The following is a 22,216-nucleotide window of genomic DNA, read 5'->3' as shown; positions in this document are numbered from 1 at the left end:
GAGGAAACCAAAAATGCAGAAAAACCATGGGATCTAGTCCACAATTGAATACTCTCAGGATTAATCCGGTACACAAAATTACACTTAACTTCGTATAGTTGAGACCAAGTAAATAACCCTATAGTTCACCTAGTTCCGTCTGTATTCCCACGCCTCCGACTTATGAATAAGTCACGTACTTGGAACAATCCCTTTGGTTCGTATTCCAAATAGTAAAGGAACAAGAAATCTGTTTGGTGTCAACTCTATTCAACCAAGTGATATGAGTTGGACAAAGGCTCTTCCGTTTATCTCAACATAAACTCCTTCGCCGGGTCTAGATCTATCTTATGTTCAATCACCCAAAGGTAACCGATTAAGATTAAGCTAATAACACCTTTAATCCGAAGAACCGTGTTGATGCCGGTCTACTCAATTAATCAATCCAATATACCACAAGGATAAACCGATTAATAATTGGATCCTCTTTTACCCAAACAAGTATTGTGCACACCAAAGATTATAAAACCCAAGTCAGATCTTCAATATCTTCTTTGTATTCAAATCTTCTTAAATCTTCAATAAAAACCTGCACACAATCACTTGAATATCTTGTGATCAATCAAGTACAGAACAGAGTCTGTTAACAATGGATTATCACAAGATCGTATTTAGAACTAACAACAGTCTAAAGATCCTTCTCGAAACTATGAACTAGTTTGAGTGAATCTTATATCAGAAGAGAAGATTCTCAAGAATAAACAAACTAGGTGCAATCATATTTCAACCACCGTTAGTCAATCAAATCAATCGAAAACAAAGATAAACCGCAATTATCTAGTTTCCCTCCAACGGGTCGCGCTAGAGCTTCTCAATCCCAAAGAAGACTTTAAAACGAGCGGCCGTAAGAGATTTCACCTAATTAGATTACTCTCCTCTCCGATAGGCGGCTACACCAGTAACAAAGACAAAAGAGGAAGTCTGTTGTTACGAAGGATTAGTTTGCTAGAAAGGCAAACTTCGTGTATTTATAGACTAGGAAGTTTGGACACCAAGGAATTTCCAAAACCTAAAATATTCTCAAGATATTCATTAAAGCACAAATTCGGTTTCCATAATTCCTGGAAATGCTCTGTCCAAAAATAATAATCGAAATCTCTCGGAAAATCTAATTAGTAAATGCACATTACTAGTTCTGTAATTTCCCTACAAAGATAAATTAATAACCTTAATTAAAAGATTCTTAACTTAGTTATGTTTCGATCCTGGGATTCTCTTCCCTTAGCCGTTAAGGAATATCTTTGAACAATTATAGAAATAAACATTCACAGCACGTGTTCAAAGTTTGTCGACATCTTTACTTTGTAAGTTCTCTTTCACACTTACAACCTTGAAACTGATTTGCCACACTTCCAAACAAGTTTAGAATTGGTTCATCTGACTTTGAAGAACTATGTGATTGATCAAACTAACATTCAATCACAATCATGGGTTTACAGTTCTACCAAAACAAGTTTCGGTTCTACCTCCATGTGAGTACTACGCATAGTCACACTAGATTCCCAAAGATTCGGTTGACTAGGTACTAGGATCGGTTCCCCACATATACATGGTATCTAACTTATATGTGTTGCACATGTCCATAGGATCGGTTCCCCTTTCTTCTATAAACCTTGCTGCACCCCATACAAGGATCGGTTCCCCTTGATGTACTGCACCCTTTACAAGGATCGGTTCCCTTACCCTTACTAGGATCGGTTCCCTTTCGCCAAGGCAGACATAATACGATCATACCACAGGTGATTACTTAAGATTGGTTTTACTAATAAAAGTTATACCAATACAAAAGTCAGGACTTTGTGAATAGTTCTACCAAGAACACAACAAATTGTGAGCGGTAATACTCTATCACACATATTGGTTGTTCATAAGATATGCAATGAATAACAAAACCAATAACTCCTGGCAATTTCCTTTTCGGTCCACAAACAAGTTTATGAACTTACTTCCTTAGAACACATGTAAACATTGTTCCCTAAGATGAAATCCTCACCTCATACCCATACATAATCGCAATAGCATTTCAAATGATTATGGTGATGTCTTATCTACAAAGTTTAATGGTTAAGCAATAAACCTCGTGTTGTATTCCTTAATACTATGTCTATCTAGAGTTCATATATGCTTCGAAGTTATGTTTTCAATATGCACGACTTGAAAGATACGTTAGGGAATGAAATAGTTCAAGTCGAATATCACTAACCTCAAGTGGAAGGATGATTGTTGTCGTTGTAGCTCCTTGCTTCTTCACATGTTCAATACTTCGCAATACTTGTAATGTCTCATATCCTAATGCTTTCAAGCTAACATATATGAATTTTAACTCTAGTACATAATCAAGCGACTCTTAACATGAGTTTTGATTCACTGAAATATGATAACCAAACTTGACATACCAACGCTTGGTGGGTTCAACCGAGTAATGCTTTAACAAACTCTATGTCAATAAACTGGAGATCTTTCTGGAAACACAAACTGCCTCCTATAATTCATCATTTTATGTGGAAGTTTATACATAAGTGTTTACCAACTAGGTCTAAACTAGCAAGGATCACAAGACACCAAGAAACCTCATGTCCAGTTTGTGATCAGAATATAGAGTGTCCTCAACACTTGTTTCTTAACTGCATTGTTGCTAGGGGTGTTTGGAATAAAATCGATGGTAGTCAGTTCAATCAGCTCATTAATAATGACTTACACCAATGGGTGAGTCAATTTTTCCCAACTGGGAATACTTCAGCATCACTAGATTTTAACTAATATGAAACTACTGCTTTCTGTATGTGTGTCTTTGTGGAAAGAAAGATGTGCTAAAGCTTTTGATAATGTGCAGATTAATATTGATAGTATTTCTAACTCTATCATAATGCAGAAAAATGAATGGAAAGGTACTCTGAGTACACATCATAACAATAATGTGATACCAAGACAGATACAACATCACTGGTCTTCCCCTCATAATGATATTATCAAAATTAATTTTGATGCTTCACATATTGACAGCAATTCTCTTTCTGGATGGGCTCTAATAGCAAGAAATTTTGCAAGTGATTGCAATGGACTACGAGGAGGTGCATCTACTGCAATAGACCCTGAACAAGCAGAAGCTCAAGCACTATTACAAGCAGTTATGTGGGCTCAACAAGTTGGACTGACCAAGATTCATCTGGAGGGAGATTGCCAGAACGTGATTAATGTTGTGAACGGCCATTTAACTACTGTGAAATGAAAAACTGGCAACATAATAAAATATGCATTAAGCATCCTTATTACTTTAACTTTTTGGTCTCGCACTCACTCTTACAGAGATGCAAACCATTTAGCAGATAGCCTTGCTAAACTTGTAAGAACTCGGAATTTTTGTTTTTTAAAACATATTTCCTGACTGGATTACAACGTTGATTCAGCAGGATAAAACTCTGATGTCATCTTAAATTCATTTTAATATATCTTTCCTATTAAAAAAAACCCTTCATACGTTCACTATAACTCCCTCACTGTCAAATGTTCACCGTAACTACGCCAGACTAAATTATAGTCTTTTATCGTTGTTCATGGTGTGGTTGCTCTTAGAAGCATTTAATATCTTTACTCATAAGCCTGGGCCGTGGGTGCTTAAATGATGTTATGTTTTATTCCGAAATCTGGAGATTTTCTCTGCATTTTGCAAAGAACCCTGATTTTGGACATACTGAAATCTTGCAAGGCATACTGCATCAAGACAAAAAAAGGTTGTGAAATAGAAAAATCAGATTACCTCTTAACCCAATTTTTTTTAATGGAAAATCTGCCCTTTACGTATTAGTGTTAGTAATATTGATTAGTGATTAAATATTTTGTTTAGTGATTAAGATAATTTTCAGAATTATAAAGGTTGTTTAGATGATTTTTTGTATCATGGTTCGGCGAAACAAGTTGAGGTTCGACTCACATCTATGAGCCGAATCTACCAATTGATGAACGGTTCGGCTCACTGAATCTGTTTACTGCATGCGCCGAACCTATAATTTTCAATTCCAACCCTTTTGCTAGACACTAGTTCGGCTTATATGAAAGTTTCATAGTAAGTCGAACAACAACCTGAATATCCCGGAAAAAAAATAATTACTGGTTCGGCATATATTTCGAAAATCGTATGAGCCGAACATCAATTTGTTATTTTTTGGGTTAAAATATTGTTATTGGTTCGGCACATATTGAGAATATCGTAATAGCCGAACCTCGTAAATGTGCTAGGTTCGGCACATATTATGATTATCGAATACGCCGAACCCCTATGCATCTCTATCTTGATTAGGTTCATCTTGAAATTTCATGAAATTTCATGCCGAACTGTTCATATACACTTATAGGAAACTTTTGTGAAGAACAGTTCGGCTAAAAACGCAACTCAATTTTGAGCCGAACCCAACACTGTAACCGTCATTTAATCGATGAAAAACAGCAAATATGAGATTGGGTTTGTAAAACTTACTTTCTTATCCTCATTTCCGGAGTTGGAGATGCAGTTGGTTCAATTTCTGGTTCAATTGGTGGTTGATTTTCAGTTTCTACACATTCATCTTCAATTGGTTCTTCTTCTTCAATTGATGGATTAGAAGACGATTTTGTTTGCCTAGTCCCTGCTTTTCTTTGTACGAGTCATTATGTGATTGAGTTTAATCGACGATCAAATTTTTACGAATCGACAATTAATTACGATGATGAATTTTGTTTTCGCAGGAGGGGAAGAGTTCGGCTAGAGGAGGAGGAAGAAGAAGAGATGTTAAGGGAAACTGATTTTGATTTTTTAGAAAACTGATTTTAGATTTTTGTATTAAGGGTATATAGGTAATTGAATTACCCATAGGGTACCTCTTATAAGGTCATCCAAGATGAGACTATTGTTTTGTATGCCTAGAAATATTTAGGTACGCCCAAAATCAGGGTTCTTTGCAAAAGGTACGGGAAAAAGAAAGTTTCATCAGAGATAACTCCGTCTTCTTGGGGATTTTCTTTTTGCAAAAGGTATGAAAAAAATGAAACGAAAAAAGAGATAACTCCGTCTTCTTGGGTGAGCCATTCTTTATGGTCCGACGGGATGCTTAAATCTTTCATAAGTTTGTGTTTAGATTCTTACTGGATGCCAGTGATTCATTTCACCAAATGTAAGAGTTCTATCTCGTGTGTTTCTAGTCTTCGTCATGTCTAGGGATGCACAACGGGTAGGGTGGGTAGGATATGGCCTATACCCGCCACCCTACCCGTTTACTGGCGGTTAAGAAAATTTTTACCCGCCACCCTACCCGCCATTAAACGGTTAAGATCCTACCCAACCCATTCTCTGGCGGGTCGGGTAGGGTAGGGTGGCGGGTATAACCGTTTACTACCACCAACACAACCTCCAATTCCAGTTCATCAGCAACTGCACCACCTCTTCATACCCTTTAGTTTCTCAACTGACACAAATTCATAGATTCCTTCATTCCACTTACAATTCAATTTCATTCATCTGCACCAAACAAACTTCCTCACTGCAGTCTGGCATTCAATTACCAAAGACCCCAAAGCAACAAAATCTGTAGAAAACCTAGGTAATACTCAGCTCAACCACTACAGCTCAGCATAGCTCTGTGAGTTTCTCAGCATCAGAATATCTCCATTCCATTTCAGCAGTCACACTCAACACCCCAGGCTCTTTGCATTCCAGTCAACAATTCCTTATCTACCACCTGATCTGACTGCCATAAGACATCACCTCCTGCAACAACATTTTCCCACCTTCTTCAACAACATTTTCCCACTATCTTCTGCTGCTTCTTTACAGTGCCCATTTCAGATCCATCTAAGATGCTTCCATAATTCCTTACCTGTAACCAATGGCAGAAACCACTTCAAGCACCAACATTACCATTGAAGCAGCTCAAGCCTGCTCCTGCCATCTCAACAGAGCCTCAACCACAAGTATAAACATGTCTAACAATGGACATGCGAAACACAGCAATGATGGTCCATGGTACTGCTAAACCACAGAGAAGCACCAGAATAACTTGTATATCTAGTAATCACTTGATTAAGCGTAAAAATAGATGTTGTGCTAGTAGACCAACGATGAATTTAGAAACAAAAGCATAACCATAAAAAATGTACAAACAAAAGTATTCTCAAGAAAAGAGTTGTATTCTTTTTGAAATAGACGATGAATCCCAGCTCAATTCCATGTTCTTCACGTGACCTTGTTCTTCATATAACAGTATCATCACCAAAAGCTCTTCATATTGACCTTCTTCTTCAATCATCATCTACGATGATGGAATAAGTACTAAGATCACCAAATAAATCTGCATACAAGTTATCTCTTGTTAGATTCAGTCATAATAGTGAATGATTTGATGCAAAGTTCAGTCATAATACCAACATCAAGTAATATCACAACAAGTTCTGTATTTGTTAGAAGAGAGATATCACAACATCCTACTATGGAATACAATTTTTCAGACTTTTGGTTCAGTCACAATATCAAGTAATATCACAACATAATTCAGTCATAATACCAACATCAAGTAATAATACCAACATCCTACTATGGAATATAATATGGGTAAAGAAAAATTGTATTCCATAGTTCTATCACAATATCTCCAAAATGCAATATGGGTAAAGAAACAAGAGAGAGGGAAGAGGAGCACTCAGGTTTCAGACTTTTGGTTGGTTCACTATTTCAACATGCAATCGCAACAGTGGACAGTCTCATTAGAAGAGGAGTGGCAATTACAGATGAGAATGGACCATCTTATGGGTAAAAAAAAAACAACAACAGCGGACAGTCTCAAACTGGTTTCTGTTCATTTCATTTAAGGAACTCATATGCTTCAATTTTTTTTCTTTTGAAGGAACTCATCACTTGTTGGTCTGACATCCTTATGCTTATGCTCGTCTCTTTAGATTCTAAGCTTTAGATTCAGGAATATACATATGGTTATACTATATTGTAAGAAACTGAAAACAACAGAGACTTGACGAATGTAGGAGAATCAATGTAGGAAAGTTGTATACCTGACTCTAAGACATCATCCTCTTTCTCTTCATCTCCAAATGTAGATGGATCCATATGAATCGGTGTCCTTAACCAGTTTTGTAGGAGAATCAATGCTTCCACAGTTCGGGGTTTTAAAGAACTTCGGAAATGACCAAGTATTCGCTTTCCAGTACTGAAAGCAGATTCACTTGCAACTAAAGAGACGGGAATAGCAAGTATATCTCTTGCTATAAGTGATAGAATATCAAATCTTGCAGCATTGCTTTTCCACCAAGTGAGTATATCAAAATTCGAACCATTTTTGTTGTCTTTTGTTGGTGAGTAAATCTGTTCCGATAAGTATCTTTCCACCTCTGATTTGTCAACATCCTCCGTTATAGATAACTAGGTTTTACGTTCTTCTCTATGGGCCTTATGTCTTCTCTTTCTATGTGACGTAGAACTAGAACTACAACTATCTTGACTAGGACTACCACCAGTATCACCTACGGACTCCGACGAGGCTAACACACTTCCTACACCTATATATTCTGCCTTATAAGCTGTGAATAATTCATTAAAATCCTTTTTCACTTCATCCAACCAATTGTTTACCAATCTTTGTTTCATCCAAGGAATATCATGCACAATCAGGTCTTCTAGTATTACTTGCAGTCCACGTTCTTTTTCTCTTGGGTCAAGAAGCACAGCAATAAACAATAAAGGATTCATGTTCTTATGCTCACCCCAATACTTGTTGTATTTAATTAACATCTTCTCACCCATATGGCTTAAGTGAGGATCATGATGAGATTTTTTCCATTCATTTAACTCTCCATGTATATCACAAATTTCCCCCAAAAATGTATGCGAAGTGACATACGTAGAACCAGAAAACTCAACAGTGGCTTCAAAAAATACCTGTAGAAACAGTTTTAATTGTTATAGAAACTTCATATACAGATCGTATTAACTCGTAAGCAAAGACCAAAACATCTAGACGCCTCAACAGTGGCTTCAAAAATGTTTACAGATGGCTAAATATTATGAACTAAGAAATATAAAAACTACTGAAACTAAATTAGGCTACAACTAGTATACAGGGACTAAAAGAGTGCACACCGAAATGGAATCACTGAAATTAAAAGTTGCAACTAATATACAGGGCTAAAATGCAGTTATCTAAGTGAAATTAAAAAGCAAAGCAAGAGCTATTCTTTACCACTAGTATGAACAGGCACAGATTGACTCTTTAAAACAATACACATAAAAACTAAAAATAAGGAATATAATTAAAGTACTAAAGTTTAGGGATTACTAAAGTAATAATGTTTTAAGATTGCTAAAACTAATTAGTGGTGAAATGTGTTAGGCAATATCAAGTTTAGGGATATTTGATCAAATGGATATAATCATGCTGATAATTAAAGAGAATGAAATTTAAAATACCTGTAGAAACTGAACTAGGACTCGAGCATTAGCCCAGTCATACTTTTCAGGAGCATGCACGCGAGGCTTTTTCTTGATTTTATTGACAGTAATTTGATGAATACTTCTTTACAATCCTTGATCTTTGAAACTTAATTCGTGGGTCTTGTTTAGAATACTTAGTCCATGCTTTGACAGAAAATACTGTTAGAAATTTTCCATTTATAGTTTCTTAAGTGACTCTTCCATCAAGAGTCAACAGGCATGAGAACTAATTCCAAAAGACATGTTCTTTCAATACAAATGGACACAACCTAAATGGAAGAGACACATCGGTTACACAAAACCATTCCTTATTATGATGTGGCACATGGGCCACATTACTGTTTTCTAACAACAATGAGAACGAGTGGTGCTGAAAATGAGAAATGCGATTTCGAGTGCTTGTTGTCACTAAGGAGCTCAAGGTGCTTGCAGAAATGGTCGTTAGAACCTTAGTTCCTTTTTCTCAATGTTTGAAGAATTCGTTGTTAACACCTTCCTTTCGGTAATTGTTATATTTTGATGATAGCTCAATTATTTCATGTTCGTAAATGCTGACTTCAAGCATTAACCCTTGTTGATATTGGAATAAGTTAGCTACTGGTTGGAAGCCATGTGCATTTTAGGAGGCGATAAAAGCTTCCTTTTTTCCTCTTTTCCGGCATGAGGTAAGAGCATGGACCTGTTATGTAGTTTTGAGTTTCATGAACGCCACTAGTATATGTGGGGAATTGCAATTTTATCCAACTTATATGTGGGGAATTGCAATTTTATCCAACTTTTAGAAGTTTTCTGCTGATGATTGTCTAAAAAGAAAATAGGATCTTCAATTTGTAGTTTGGTAGTAATCTGAAAGTAAGGATAACGAAGTTGATAATTTCTTCGGATCGACGTACTTTGAGAATCACTAATCCATTGCTACAATCGTTTGGCTTAAGCTAACAACTGTTGATTATTGTTATGCGAGTTGATTTTGATTTTGTTACAAGGTGATTTACTTGCTCAGAGTATATGTTTTGTGTACTAAAAGAGCATCTCTGATGGGATTTTGTTAGCTGTGTTAAGCTTGTTGAACAGCTATATATATATGTGAGCCCGGCTATCACAACACACAGTAAAGATTTATGTATGGACATCGTTGCATTTAGGCCTTTTCCAACTTAAGTAGTGAATTGGTTCTGTGATGTAATCTGGAGGGTTTCTTTGGCATGTTGTTGCTTTTGCTCCTGGATTGAGATTAACTTAAATGAAGGCATGGCTAGGTTGAATACAAGGGTACATATTCTACTGTTCCCATAGGTAGATTGAGTTTAATTTTTACTTGGAACATGTATAGATTAGTGAACTACAGCAATGTACAGGCACTTAGGTTTACCTTGTCAACTATCAACCATGAGTATTTTGATGTTTATTTGGAATTGAGAATTTCGAGCTGATGTATATCTTACATACTACTAGTACTGACGAGATATAGAGGAGTTTGGACAAACAAGTTCATGGTACCGATTTCTTATTTTGTGAAATTGTTGGGTCAATGTCGACAGACTTCGTTTTAGACTTAATATAGATATTATGGCATATTTGATTTTTACTTTATGTCATGTGAATTCATGAAATATCCCCTCTAAATTCATGTTTGTGATAATATTCCTATGACAATGGATACTCTTAGATTTTTCAACTGTGCTTTCTATAGTAGGCATTACACATTTAGACTATGTAGTGGTTGCGGTTGACACAATTTAATGAGAGATAATTGCTACTATTGTGGGTAGTTCATATTATCTAAAATTAATATTTGATGAACTACGGTCTTGCTTGATCCCTTCGAGCTGCTTGATCCCTTCGAGCTACGGAGGAGGGTACACGGGCAGGCGCTTTGCGGTGCAACACAACTGCACGAGGTTGTTCATACCATCTGTTCTGAGATGATTGCAATCTCGGCAGTTTATATCATTCATCAGAGGCAGTTGCAGTTAGCCCACTAGCTGTTCATACTACCTTGCGGGATGGTTGCACCCTCTTCAAGGTTGTTCATATCATCAAATGAGAAATGAAAAGATGATTTGTTCTTGCCAGTTCATGTCATCTGATAAACTGTGCAACACTTGAGAAATAGATGATTGTTATTACTCGAGGAGGTAATTTGGATTATCTGGCTTATTACGTGAGACAAGAGATGATTATTACTGCTCGAGGTAATTTTATCATCTGAAAAGGGTGGTTGCTACATATGGTGACAGTTCATACCATTGAACTAGAAATAGAGTAATTGATATGTACTTAGCTGACAGGTCCCAACGAGGATGAGCTAAGGCGGGTCCCTATGGGGATGAGCTACTAACTGACAGGTCCCTGTAGGGATGAGCTATCGCTACCAACTGTCAGGTCCAATCCAGGATGAGCATATGATACTTAATCATGTCGGTAAATTGATGAGCATTTGCTTGGTAAATCGAATTGGTCGGAAAAAATTAAAAACCCGGTTTCTCGAGTGGCGTATCGGGAAGTCAGAGTTTGCCATGTTAGAAGTGAAGATTTTCCAGTCCGTGATATATATGTATACGAACGTTGTTATAATATATAATCTTACAGTTTAGAGGTGTGTGTGTTCATTGTGCACTCACGCGTGTGAATCTGTGATAGACCAGATCGAGGTGGACACGAAATACTGTAAGTTATATATTACTCTAGTCATCAATGTATAAATGCCTCCACCGGGTACAGTTAGCTGACGGTAGAATTTTGGGTTTACACATAATATCTGAATCCAAACACTGATAGAATTGTTTTTGGTCATCTGCTACATGCTCTAACTGTTAATGGTCTACACCTTAAGGTTTCACTCTGATTGGCTGTGTAGCAAGGTGGTGTTTGTTTGAACCTTGATCTAAAGTTCAAAAACATCATTTTACCCTTGCCACCTCGTCAATTAGCTGATATCGGGTTTCTGGTTATGGACATCGAACATGTATCTTTGTCTCTGTGCATGCTTGTTTAAAGAAGAATACACCAGATGGAATGAGAAAGAAGAATCTTGTTCACACTCCTTGTTGGTTAGAGACCCAGATGCATGCCCTCTTAGTTCAGAAGCTCACCATATATTAAACGTGCATCAGTCTGTGTCTCTGAAAATAAATAGTTCTAGTCTAAATCTGCCTTCTGGTCACTCTTTCTCGAATCGTTGTACAAAATCCCATTACTGATCATATGGAGGATGACACTCCACTACAAGAACAATTGCTGAAGAAGATTCAAGAGCTAGAGGTTAGAGATGCCAGACTGCGAGAAGAAATGGCAAAATTAGTTTGTTCTGGAGACAGTTCCGGCATAGATGTAGATTTTGAAAGTAAAACAGATTGCAGTAACCAGTCTCCCTTAGATTCAGTTAACCAACCAGGACCAACCAGTTCATGTAGCGAGACTGGTGGGGGTCATGATGACAAAACCGTGCCAACAAGGGAAACTGGTTCAGCTTCATCCAAAGATAAAGAGGGAAGTATCCTTGACTGTCTGAACTCCAGAAGCAGTAATATGAGTTTCACCAGTAAACAATCATATAACATCTTGCAGTCAATGGGTCAGGCAATTCATGTTATTGATGACAAAGGTCTGATACTTTACTGGTGAGTTTTTTTTTCCTTCCTTGTTTTCCTTCTTTTAGTTTCATTTCTTTTTGAGTGATTTGAGGGATCAAATTGGATGAAAATATGCTTATTTACTTAGATAAATTAAAGGATCCTGGAGTCTTTTATTGCAGGAATCGGGCTGCTGAAGACCTGTATGGTTATTCTGCGTCAGAAGCCATTGGTCGTGATGTTCTTCACCTCGTTGCTGAAGAGCAAGTGTACAAAGATGGAAAAGAAATAGTTGACAGAAGTGCCATGGGGGAAAGCTGGACAGGGCTGTTCCCGGTCATTAATAAACAAGGAAGACGATTTCTAGTCATTGCAACTAATTCCCCATTATATGATGATTGTGGTACTTTGATTGGGTTTATTGGTGTAACTTGTGACTCTCAGCCGTTCTATGAAACTCCAACTACGTTTACTTCTAGAAGAAATCCTTCTAGGAAAGCTGCATATCCTAGCTCTAATCAGCTGTCTAAAAGTGGTGCACCAGCAACTGCTGCCGGCCTTAATACCCAGCAGAAACCTTCCCAAGTTACAATTGCTTCCAAGCTGTTGACTCCGGTATGTTTTATCTCTTGAGTTTTCATGGATATATTTAAGATCACTTATATTCTACTCTCAGTCTTGATTAATGGAACTATGAACCAGACGTCAAGAATGACCAGAAGTGTTTTACGGTGGATAACAAGAACTCGGGCGAAAACCATGAAATACGAAATTCAAGGTGGAAGAAAACCATATGTTGATCGGCAAGGTTTCTTAGAAACTGTTGTCTCTGACCCAAGAGCGTATGCCCAAGAGAAAATGTACCAGGAAAGACTTTTTGTTGATTTTGGTGACGAGTATGAAAGTAAGACAGGAGTCTGCAAAATGATAACTTCTAAGGTGGCGGGGGTATACTTGCCATGGGAAGGTGGTGCACGAGATGCGCCGATGAGAAGAACTACCACCCATGATATCTATCCCAGCTTAAATAGTGAATTAAAGGAGGGATTTGATCAACAGAATAGTCCGGTCTTACCAAATAAGGTTGTCGAAGATTACCTATTTAGTGGAAGTGAAGCCTGTAGTTACTCATCATCTTCCTGTAGCGGAAACACTACAAGTAGTTTGGATGTCACTACTGGTAGTCGTAGTACCAGTAGCTCTCCTTGTCGTAGCATCATGGAGCCAGACTCCTTGAGCTATGACATCTTGTGGGGGGACTTGATACTTGGTGAACAAATTGGGAGAGGTGCTAAGTTATTTCTCTTTCCATTTTTCCTAAATTGATGATTTTTCATTTCTGACTCGCTTTTCCAATCTTTGACTTCTGATTGATAACTCTCAGGCTCATGTGCGACTGTGTATCATGGTCTCTGGTGTGGCTCGGTATATATGTACTCTTTTCATGTTGGCATTTTGCATTTATTGCCTGCTTAGCGCTTAGCTAGCATGGTCTAGTAAGGATTTACTCCGTACCATATTTTCCAAAGTGAATTGGTGAGAAATAATTGCTACTCTATAACACAGGATGTTGCTGTTAAGGTATTTTCTGAATTTGAGTACTCAGAAGACTTGCTGCGAGCCTTCAGACAGGAGGTAGTATTTTTTAACTCTACGCTTTAGCTTCTGCCTTGCATCTAGTTTGACATTTAACGGTGGTTTTAAATTATATCTTCATGAAGGTTTTGCTTATGAAGGGGCTCCGGCACCCAAATGTTCTACTGTTTATGGGGGCTGTAACTTCGTCTCAACATTTGTGCATTGTCACTGAGTTCCTCCCACGGTTCATTCTCCACTTTTACCCATTTTACTTTGTCTTCATAAATGTATGTACATTTTGAAGCCTCTCATATATTAATGTGCATAAAACTTTCCTGTTGCAGTGGGAGTTTGTTTCAGTTGCTTCGACGAATCCTCCTGCATTAGATTGGAAACGGCGTGTTCTCATGGCTTTGGACATTGTTAGTAATCATCTTCCCACCAACAACTTATGTTAAGGAAAATAGAAATTTATTGTCTAATTTTCATTTTATTTTTGGCTTTCAATCATTCCATAGGCACGAGGTTTAAATTATCTTCATTGTTACAACCCACCAATCGTTCATCGCGATGTGAAGTCCTCAAATCTGTTGGTTGATAATAACTGGCATCTCAAGGTACACGCGCGGCTTTTTATTGTTCTTCTTTTCTTGAAGAATGCTAAATACATTGTAATGCAGAGAACTATTTTTTTTATCTGTTCATCGTCTGAATTCGAATAGGTTGGGGATTTTGGTCTCTCGCGACTCAAACATGCAACCTTCTTGACAACAGAGAACGGGAATGGAACGGTAGCACATTTCAATATATTTCCCTAATTCTTTTCTTTCCTTCTTAATTTGATTTTTTTGAATGAATACTTCTGGGCAGTGTTTCATTTTGCTGTTTTCTACAGCCACAATGGATGGCTCCAGAGGTTATACGTAATGAGCCGGCGGATGAGAAGTAGGTTCAAATTCTTTTAGTTGCTCTGTTAGTATACGAATAATTTTCTATTCAATTTTGCATTCACATATTATCTTTTAACTAATATACATAGGAAACTTTACAGATCTGATGTTTATAGCTTTGGAGTTGTATTGTGGGAGCTTGCCATCAAAAAAATTCCTTGGGATGGTCTGATCCCAATGCAGGTACGTTCTTTCACGATAGATGATTCCATGCCCATGCAATAACTATCATTCAATTTTTACATGTAAATATTACATAAGAGTACAACACGATCTACAGTTTTGGAGGTGCATTATGCAGGTAATTGCCGCTGTAGGGTTCATGGACCAACATATTGAGATCCCGGAAGATACCGACCCAAAATGGGCATCTCTCATCAAGACTTGCTTGCACAGGTTCATTTCTAGTGACATGCTTTCTGTATGTACAATTTCATATTGTTCAATCTCCTAGTTTTTTACTCGTAATTTTTGCATTTGGCACCTCAGCGACCCAAAATGCCGGCCAACATTCGGGGAGCTGCTTGAAAGATTGAATGTTATGCGGAGATATTATTTTGCTCAAAACCCCAGGTAAGTTTCTTCTTAGCATGGGAGTAGCAGTTAAAGTCGATATCGGTACCACACATTTGGATAGAGGTTGATCTCTACGAGCATGCCATACCTGTAAAACCAGTTTGGCTGTCCGAAGAAGCACACAAATTGTGATGATATGGCTGTAAAATTGGATGTTGGAATCAGTTTGACATGATTGAATATTTTGTTTTTATGTACAATTTGTTGAATAAATTATTACAACCCAAATGGATAAACATTACTGCTTTAAAAAGTTATCAGGTTCCACTTATAGTTTTTTCTTTAGCTCCAGAAGTCTAGACCACCTCCCATCTATAGCAGAAGCCTCTTTCCCACCAATATCTGTCCAGAAAATGTAAGTTAGAACCAACTCAGTTACTAAAGGCTAGAGGAAAATGTATGCACTCACAGTGCAATCTTGGTTCAGCTTTCTCACAAGACTCCGAACATGTGTCCTGGAAATTAAAACTTGAATGGTGAGGTTTTGATTTTATCTGATAACTTAATGTGACAGAAAAATTACCTACCTTAGCGGAAGTTGTAAGTCGAACCGTGTCCCGTATGAGTGAATCAAGATCAGCTTCACATCCAGGTTTCACATAAATCACCTACAAAACCCAATAAATGTCAAGAGAGAAAAATATTCAGGTGTACTACTATGGGTCATGATTAACGTTAATATCATTACAGATGGATCGTCGCCGCCAATTTCAGGTAATTGTGTGGAACTCAACCGGTTTTCTCGTGTTGATGGTAACACCCAGACATCAAACGTTGCATCTATCTGATACATGTGTTGAGTTAACGCAATCAGAGTAATCTCCAGAAACATGATAATAATTCAGTATGTACACATACAATTAGTAGTACCTCTCTGTGGTATGCACAAGAGCAATTAGTGCATATTCTTGTGAAAGACGTGCCAATTCTTCCTTCGACTGAAAACCCAAACCCTGAATGCTACACAAACATTTACCAGCTCATTTTTCTGTGCACTCTATTTACACATGAATCTGTCAAGTTTAAAGACTCACCTTTGTTGCAGTGAGGGTGATTAAGACTTGAGCATTCTTCTGACCATCTATTGAAAGATCAGCTAACTGCAAGTCTTGAAGAGTGAAAATGTAATCACTAGTCCATTTATCATGCCATTTTCCGTCCGATGTTGCAAGTTTTATTAGCCGTCTTGGGTTCCTCCTGCCTCCATTACTAGACTTTCGTACAATCTGCTTAGTAAGTTGATATACAAAAATATGACATTAGCATAATAATTCAACTGTCCCGTTAGGGATATCCGGCAACATACAGATAAGATTACGATGGCCCTTGTGCAATAATGAAATACAAAAATGGAGCAAAGCTAAATGCTGCCATGGCCATGCAAGTAATTCATTTTTTGAGGGGAGATTAAGAGTGTCGCTTACCGGAGGAAGCTCGTCTTTCACGTCATCAGAAGAAGAGCATTTGATGCTAAATTGTAAATGGGGATGATTAATGTGAATAACACGTCCTACTAATGATGCTGCTTTGTTATGAGTTTTGATTCTTTTGATGATGAATTTGCTATAATTGATAGATGGAAATAGATTCAGTTTTTCTGGGATTAAATATGTGGCTCTTTCCATTTTTCGCTCGCATTCATAGACTCAAAGAACGACACCATATGTATGCCATCACAAACCACTGAAATTTGGACCTTATCTTCTTAATTTATCTTCAGTTGACTGTATTAACGATACCGAACTGCTAACCAGGTGCGGGGATAGCTCAGTTGGGAGAGCGTCAGACTGAAGATCTGAAGGTCGCGTGTTCGATCCACGCTCACCGCATAAATAATTTTATATTCTCCTTTCGTTTCTTCTTTTGTCAGTTTCACTAATCCGACAAGTTCTATATAAGGGGTTTTCTGTTTAATGGGCCTTTGTCCTACGCGTCCGAAACCTAGTGAAACCGTTTTTAGCATGGAATTAGTGGGATTCCAGAAAGTTCTAAATAATTTACTCCCTAATCACACTCGGTTTCCCTTTTCCACCACCCTTTAACCTGGGAGTCAAGTCATATACCCATATAAATAGATAGATCTTGCTATGGTTTTCATCACACATAATAAGTACCAAGTCTAATACATACAGACTTAATTCTTGATTCTCTTCTCTCTCTCTGCTTTATTATTCTTTAGAAATTTCTTTCTTTTGGGAGTCAAGTCATATACCCATATGCTTGTTTAGATGCTCTTGTTTCGTTCAAGTTATTTGTCCATTTGAAGAGCCTTCCCACTCCAACACATACTAACAGGGAACCAAAGAAGTTTTTTAGGGATTTTAGCGAAAAAAAGACTGAAGAAGAATAAGGAACTGAACAGGTTTCTGACAACAAGGCCAATGGAACCAAAAATAAACAAGAAGCTAAACAGGTTCCGGACAAGAAGGCCAATGGAACCAAGAGTAGACGTCCTTAATTGAATTCTGTTCTTTCTTTTTTTTTATGTTGAGGAATGAGTTTTTAGTTCCTGATATTTGTCATTATTTCATAATATAAAGATTTGATTTTGCTCAAACTTTTTTTTTACAAAATTTAATGCAACTTGTTAATCAAACTTAACTCTCTGGCAAAAATATGTCACAAGAATTGCAAAAACCTCTCTGACAATATAATACTTCGAAGTGAATTAAGAACGCCTCCTGCCAACACCACGATGGCCACGACGACCGCCTCTTGCATTCCCAGTTTGTGGGGTAGAGGGACTCCCATGCCCACCAATATGTACTGGTCTACCCATCAGATCCTGACCATTTTTCTCAAAAGCCTGCCAGAAAATTTAAATTAGAGCAAATCTATAAAAACACAACTATGTGAGGCTCCTTATAAGAAAGCTTACCTTTTGCAATGCTTCCTCTGCTGCAAATGTAACAATAGCATGCCCCTTGGAACGTCCATCTTTAAGTGTTGCGAAGTCAACTTTAACTATCTCGCCAGCATCTTTGAAGAACTCCTCCCTACAGACAGAAACATGCAATGTGCAATGAATTGCAGGAAAAACAAACCCGAAGAAAAATAATAATGATGCTAAAAGTTGGGTTTTAGTTAATGAAACCTACAGGTCTTTCTGCTCAAGAGAGAAAGATAGGTTGCCAACAAATAGTTTTTTAGATCCCGTATTTTGATTTTGAGGTGAAGTAGGGTTTTTTGGCTGCATAAAAAAATGGAGAGCCAAATTCAGTTCTGTAGCATTTGAACTACATAATAATGAAACTAGAAAGGAATATTGGCACTTGCAGCTAATTTTAAAGAACTTTGAATCTCTACCTTGCTATTAGTCTTTGGTGATTCGGCATCTACATCACTTTTCCAACCACTGCCAGCACCACTACTCTTACCAGGCAGAGAAAGTTTTACCGATTTACCCATTAGATCTTGACCATTCATTTCAAGAGCCTGCAAGAAAAGTTTGGTTAGGGAGAAACACATATTAGAACTACGTCCACGAGACAACACTCTAACTACTAAATTACGCATGATTAGTACTAATTTAAGAAAAAACTAAAACCCACAGTATAAGGAAGCTTACCTTCTGCACTGATTCTTCTGTTGCAAACTCAACAATAGCATGCCCTTTGAAACGTCCATCTCCATGTGTGGCGAACTGAACATTAACAATTTGACCTGCATCTTTGAAGAACTCCTCACTACAGACAGAAACGGGCAATGAAAAAAGTAGGATAAAACCTCAAAGATAAACAACCCTGATGCTGAAAGTTAAGTTTACATTAGTGGAACCTACAGGTCTTCCTGCTCGAGTGAAAAAGATAGGTTGCCCACAAATAGTTTTTTTGATCCGGTCTTTTGAATTTGTGTTGTGGTCGGGGTTTCGGGCTGCAGAAAAAAATGGAGAACAAACTTCAATTCTGTAGCATTTGGACACATATACCATAAAGAAAGTAGAAAGGTAAACAGGCACTCACAGCTTTACTTTCAATGGCTGTCTTGCTATTAGTCTTTGGTAATTCGGCATCTACCATCTCCTCGTCATTGTCCACTGTGACCTACATTTATTTTACAAAATCCAAGATTAGGTATATATGAAAAAAAAAAGAAAAAGGCAAGAGACCAACATAAGATCCATGCTTCCATATCCCCTCGTAACAATGGCAGGCACAATCCATTCCATTCGTTCTGAACTTGGAACCAAATCTTAATTCAAAGAACACCACATACAGTACATTTTTCTCCCCTAACACAACACACTTCATAAGTCATACAGTATAAAAAACCGTCGGTCTATTGAAGCATGGGACTATAAGAAGGTTTGCCGACACTTGGAGATACATATAACAACTTGGAGAAACATCAGTTTATAGGATGATAACACATATGGGTTCTATGGACATTTAAAAGAAAATAAGAGGAAGTGTACTGAAACCTTCAGCTTTTTTCTTTGTTGTTCTTCTTCATCACTTTCATCGGATATGTCATCACCTTGGTCTTTCTTGAGGTCTATAATTTCCTGCAAAGTAAGCAACAATGACCAATAATGAAACGAAAAGACTAGGGATCGATTTTTTTTTTTTAAACAGAAACATAAACTTGGGGTCTGTGAATTATAAATTATCAATAAATAGATTCAAATTTTAAGAATTAGCACAGTCTACAGAAACTGGTCAATATACTAAAAGAGTCAATTACTGAGAATGTCGAGTACATGATACCTTGAGTATATATTGAGCAATAAGTAGACACAATAATCTGATGAATTCAAATAGCAAATTTATCACATACATTGCCCGCATCAGAACAGCTGTGTTCAGAACCAGAACTCTCGCTAGATACAAGTTCCTTCTCCACAACATCTCCAGACCTATTCCTAGATGCAGTTTCTGGCACTCTGGGTGTAATGACTACTTCCATCTCTTTTTCCTGCGGACACAATAAACCTCTACTTAAAACAATACAATCTACAGTTTTATGCACACATGGAAATCATACGAAACATAAACTCACTACCTCCGCCTCAGAATCGCTATCAGAAGAACCCGAACTTCTGTTTGTCGCTCCAACAGAAACGTCCTTTGAAACTACTTCTAGTTGTTCCTTCAAGTCCTGAACCAATGTAACCAACCATTTGCCCCCATTTCAACATAAATAGTTTAACTAGGATCGTTTTTGTATACACGCATATCAACTTTGTAAAATCACACAAAATTATAGAATGTAAGTCCTTCAGTGACTGATTGAAACCAACAGAACCCTTGTTGGTCTGTACTGAGTACTGACTACAAACTGTGTCAACTACAATACTAATCTTAGAACTAAAAATTTGTAAGTGGTCAATCTACTAAAAGAGTCAATTACTGAGAATGTCGAGTACATGATGTGTTGATCGTATGTTTTAAACAATAAGTAGACACAATAATCTGATGAATTCATATAACAAACTTATCACATACATTGTCCTCATCAGAACAGCTGTGTTCAGAACCAGAACTCTCGTGAAATCCAAGTTTCTTCATATAAGTTATGTCCTAAAAACAAAGGTACCCTAAAATATTTCAGTGCTACAATAATATGAGTAATGTTTTAACTGAAAGCATGGTATAGGGTACCTTTGTTTTTAGGGTATCACTTATATGACGAGTATGGCATTTCACAGCCACTTCCTACATTTTCTAGCATTAGAAGTCACTGGAACCAACTTCGTCACATTGAGTGACAACTCTAGTTAAAGACCTAAAACAACGACGATATATTGACAGCTATTCTGCTTTTTGCTATTAACTAAATCCACACTGTGTTATGTCTAAATCTTAATCATTTAAAACAAACATAGCATCTAAAAGAAAGATATAAGTTTGACCAGCTACTCCGAGTTTGTGATTTAGTTATTTATGGAATCACATTGTATATATTCTGTACGATAAACCTCCACTAAAAAGAACACAGTCTACAGCTTAATACACACATGGAAATCATAAGAAACACAAACTCACTACCTCCTCCTCAGAATCGCTATCAGAAGAACCCGAACTTTTGCCTGTCGCTCCAACAGAAACGCTCTTCGAAACTACTTCTGGTTGTTCCTTCGACTCCTGAATCAATTTAACAAAACCATTCGCCCCGTTTTAAAAACAAAAGTTTAACAGGACCTATTTGTATACAAGTATATTGAGTCAATTTAACAAAACCATTTGGCCCCATTTCAAAAACAAAAGTTTAACTAGGACCTATTTGTCTACAAGCATATCAACTTCGCAAAATCACACGAAATCATAGAATGTAAGTTATTCAGTGACTGATTCAAACCAACAGAACCCTTCTTTGTCTGTTCTGAGTACTGGCTACAATTTGTATCAACAACCATACTAAGCTTAAAATTAAAATTTTGTAATGTGCGTATATATGTAAAGGGGGCAGGGGATAAGTTAATATCTTACTTCTTCATCAGAAGAGAAATCTTCTGAGGTAGTAACTTCATCTTCTTTCTTCTCAACAGTGAAATCAAAAGTTGCATACTTTTTTACTGGACTTGATTCTTCCTCTATGAGTCCAACTGTAGCTACCCTTTTACCTGTTATTAAAACAACAAGAAAAACATTATTAAGAAATTCTCATTTGTAGGCAAAAAGAGAAATCGTTTATAGAATGAACTCACCCATTCAGAAAAAAAAAATAGATGAAGAAATTGAGAGGAAATTCGTGAAGAAGAGAGAAGAAGGTGGATTCAAAATTGTAGGGTTTTTTTGAAGGGGGGAAAAGAGGAAACACAAAACCCCTACTAGAAAAAATGGCAACTTAATAGAATCAGCCGGAAGGTTGTATTGTCGGATTAGTGGAACTGACAATACGAATTCTCGTGTTAAGGGGAAAAGGGAAATAAAGCCTGTCGGATTATTGGAACTGACTGCGCAAGAAAAAGGGGAAATTACAAAGAAAGTAAAAGTATATATGCGGTGAGTGTGGATGGATTGAACACGCGACCTTCAAATCTTCAGTCTAACGCTCTCCCAACTGAGCCATCCCCGCACCTGTTAATG

The 22,216-nt window shown here is 37.3% G+C and overlaps 2 protein-coding genes, 1 non-coding gene and 1 pseudogene across 3 annotated transcripts; 2 read left to right on the top strand and 2 right to left on the bottom strand.

The window, feature by feature from the left end:
• The first annotated feature begins 11,716 nt into the window (after window positions 1-11,716).
• Window positions 11,717-15,424, top strand: LOC113272413 (annotated as a pseudogene).
• Window positions 15,317-16,871, bottom strand: LOC113275268 (large ribosomal RNA subunit accumulation protein YCED homolog 2, chloroplastic). The gene is made up of 7 exons (XM_026524743.1): window positions 16,613-16,871; window positions 16,223-16,414; window positions 16,059-16,148; window positions 15,877-15,972; window positions 15,716-15,796; window positions 15,598-15,643; window positions 15,317-15,530 (listed from the first exon to the last, which is right to left on the bottom strand). The coding sequence occupies exons 1-7, from the start codon at window positions 16,811-16,813 to the stop codon at window positions 15,457-15,459; spliced, it is 780 nt and encodes a 259-aa protein (XP_026380528.1). The 5' UTR covers window positions 16,814-16,871; the 3' UTR covers window positions 15,317-15,456.
• A 73-nt stretch (window positions 16,872-16,944) lies between these two features.
• On the top strand, window positions 16,945-17,017 carry TRNAF-GAA. Its single transcript has one exon. It is a non-coding gene; the product is annotated as a tRNA-Phe (tRNA).
• Window positions 17,018-17,309: 292 nt separating this feature from the next.
• LOC113273779 (nucleolin 1-like) lies at window positions 17,310-21,932 on the bottom strand. The gene is made up of 13 exons (XM_026523389.1): window positions 21,835-21,932; window positions 21,617-21,750; window positions 21,176-21,271; window positions 20,190-20,285; window positions 19,965-20,102; window positions 19,609-19,692; window positions 19,151-19,231; window positions 18,970-19,061; window positions 18,757-18,874; window positions 18,495-18,623; window positions 18,287-18,378; window positions 18,067-18,184; window positions 17,310-17,994 (listed from the first exon to the last, which is right to left on the bottom strand). Exons 1-13 carry the CDS (start codon window positions 21,836-21,838, stop codon window positions 17,857-17,859), a joined length of 1,320 nt encoding a protein of 439 aa, XP_026379174.1. The 5' UTR covers window positions 21,839-21,932; the 3' UTR covers window positions 17,310-17,856.
• Between the last annotated feature and the right edge of the window lie 284 nt (window positions 21,933-22,216).

Source organism: Papaver somniferum, chromosome 4 (assembly GCF_003573695.1).
Source record: "Papaver somniferum cultivar HN1 chromosome 4, ASM357369v1, whole genome shotgun sequence".
NCBI classification, from domain to species: domain Eukaryota; kingdom Viridiplantae; phylum Streptophyta; class Magnoliopsida; order Ranunculales; family Papaveraceae; genus Papaver; species Papaver somniferum.
The sequence above is the reverse complement of the archived record's forward strand: the minus strand, read 5'-3'. Positions and strand labels throughout refer to the sequence as shown.

Excerpts from the sequence above, each read along its gene's own strand:
- LOC113275268 (XM_026524743.1), bottom strand. The coding sequence starts at position 16,813 with ATGGAAAGAGCCACATATTTAATCCCAGAAAAACTGAATCTATTTCCA. Across the intron at positions 16,149-16,222 it reads TCACCCTCACTGCAACAAAG|CATTCAGGGTTTGGGTTTTC; the intron begins GTGAGTCTTTAA and ends ATGTTTGTGTAG. Across the intron at positions 15,973-16,058 it reads CTTGTGCATACCACAGAGAG|ATAGATGCAACGTTTGATGT; the intron begins GTACTACTAATT and ends CACATGTATCAG.
- LOC113273779 (XM_026523389.1), bottom strand. Across the intron at positions 20,286-21,175 it reads ATAGCGATTCTGAGGAGGAG|GACTTGAAGGAACAACTAGA; the intron begins GTAGTGAGTTTG and ends ACATTGGTTCAG. Across the intron at positions 18,875-18,969 it reads TCACTCGAGCAGGAAGACCT|TGAGGAGTTCTTCAAAGATG; the intron begins GTAGGTTCCACT and ends TTCTGTCTGTAG.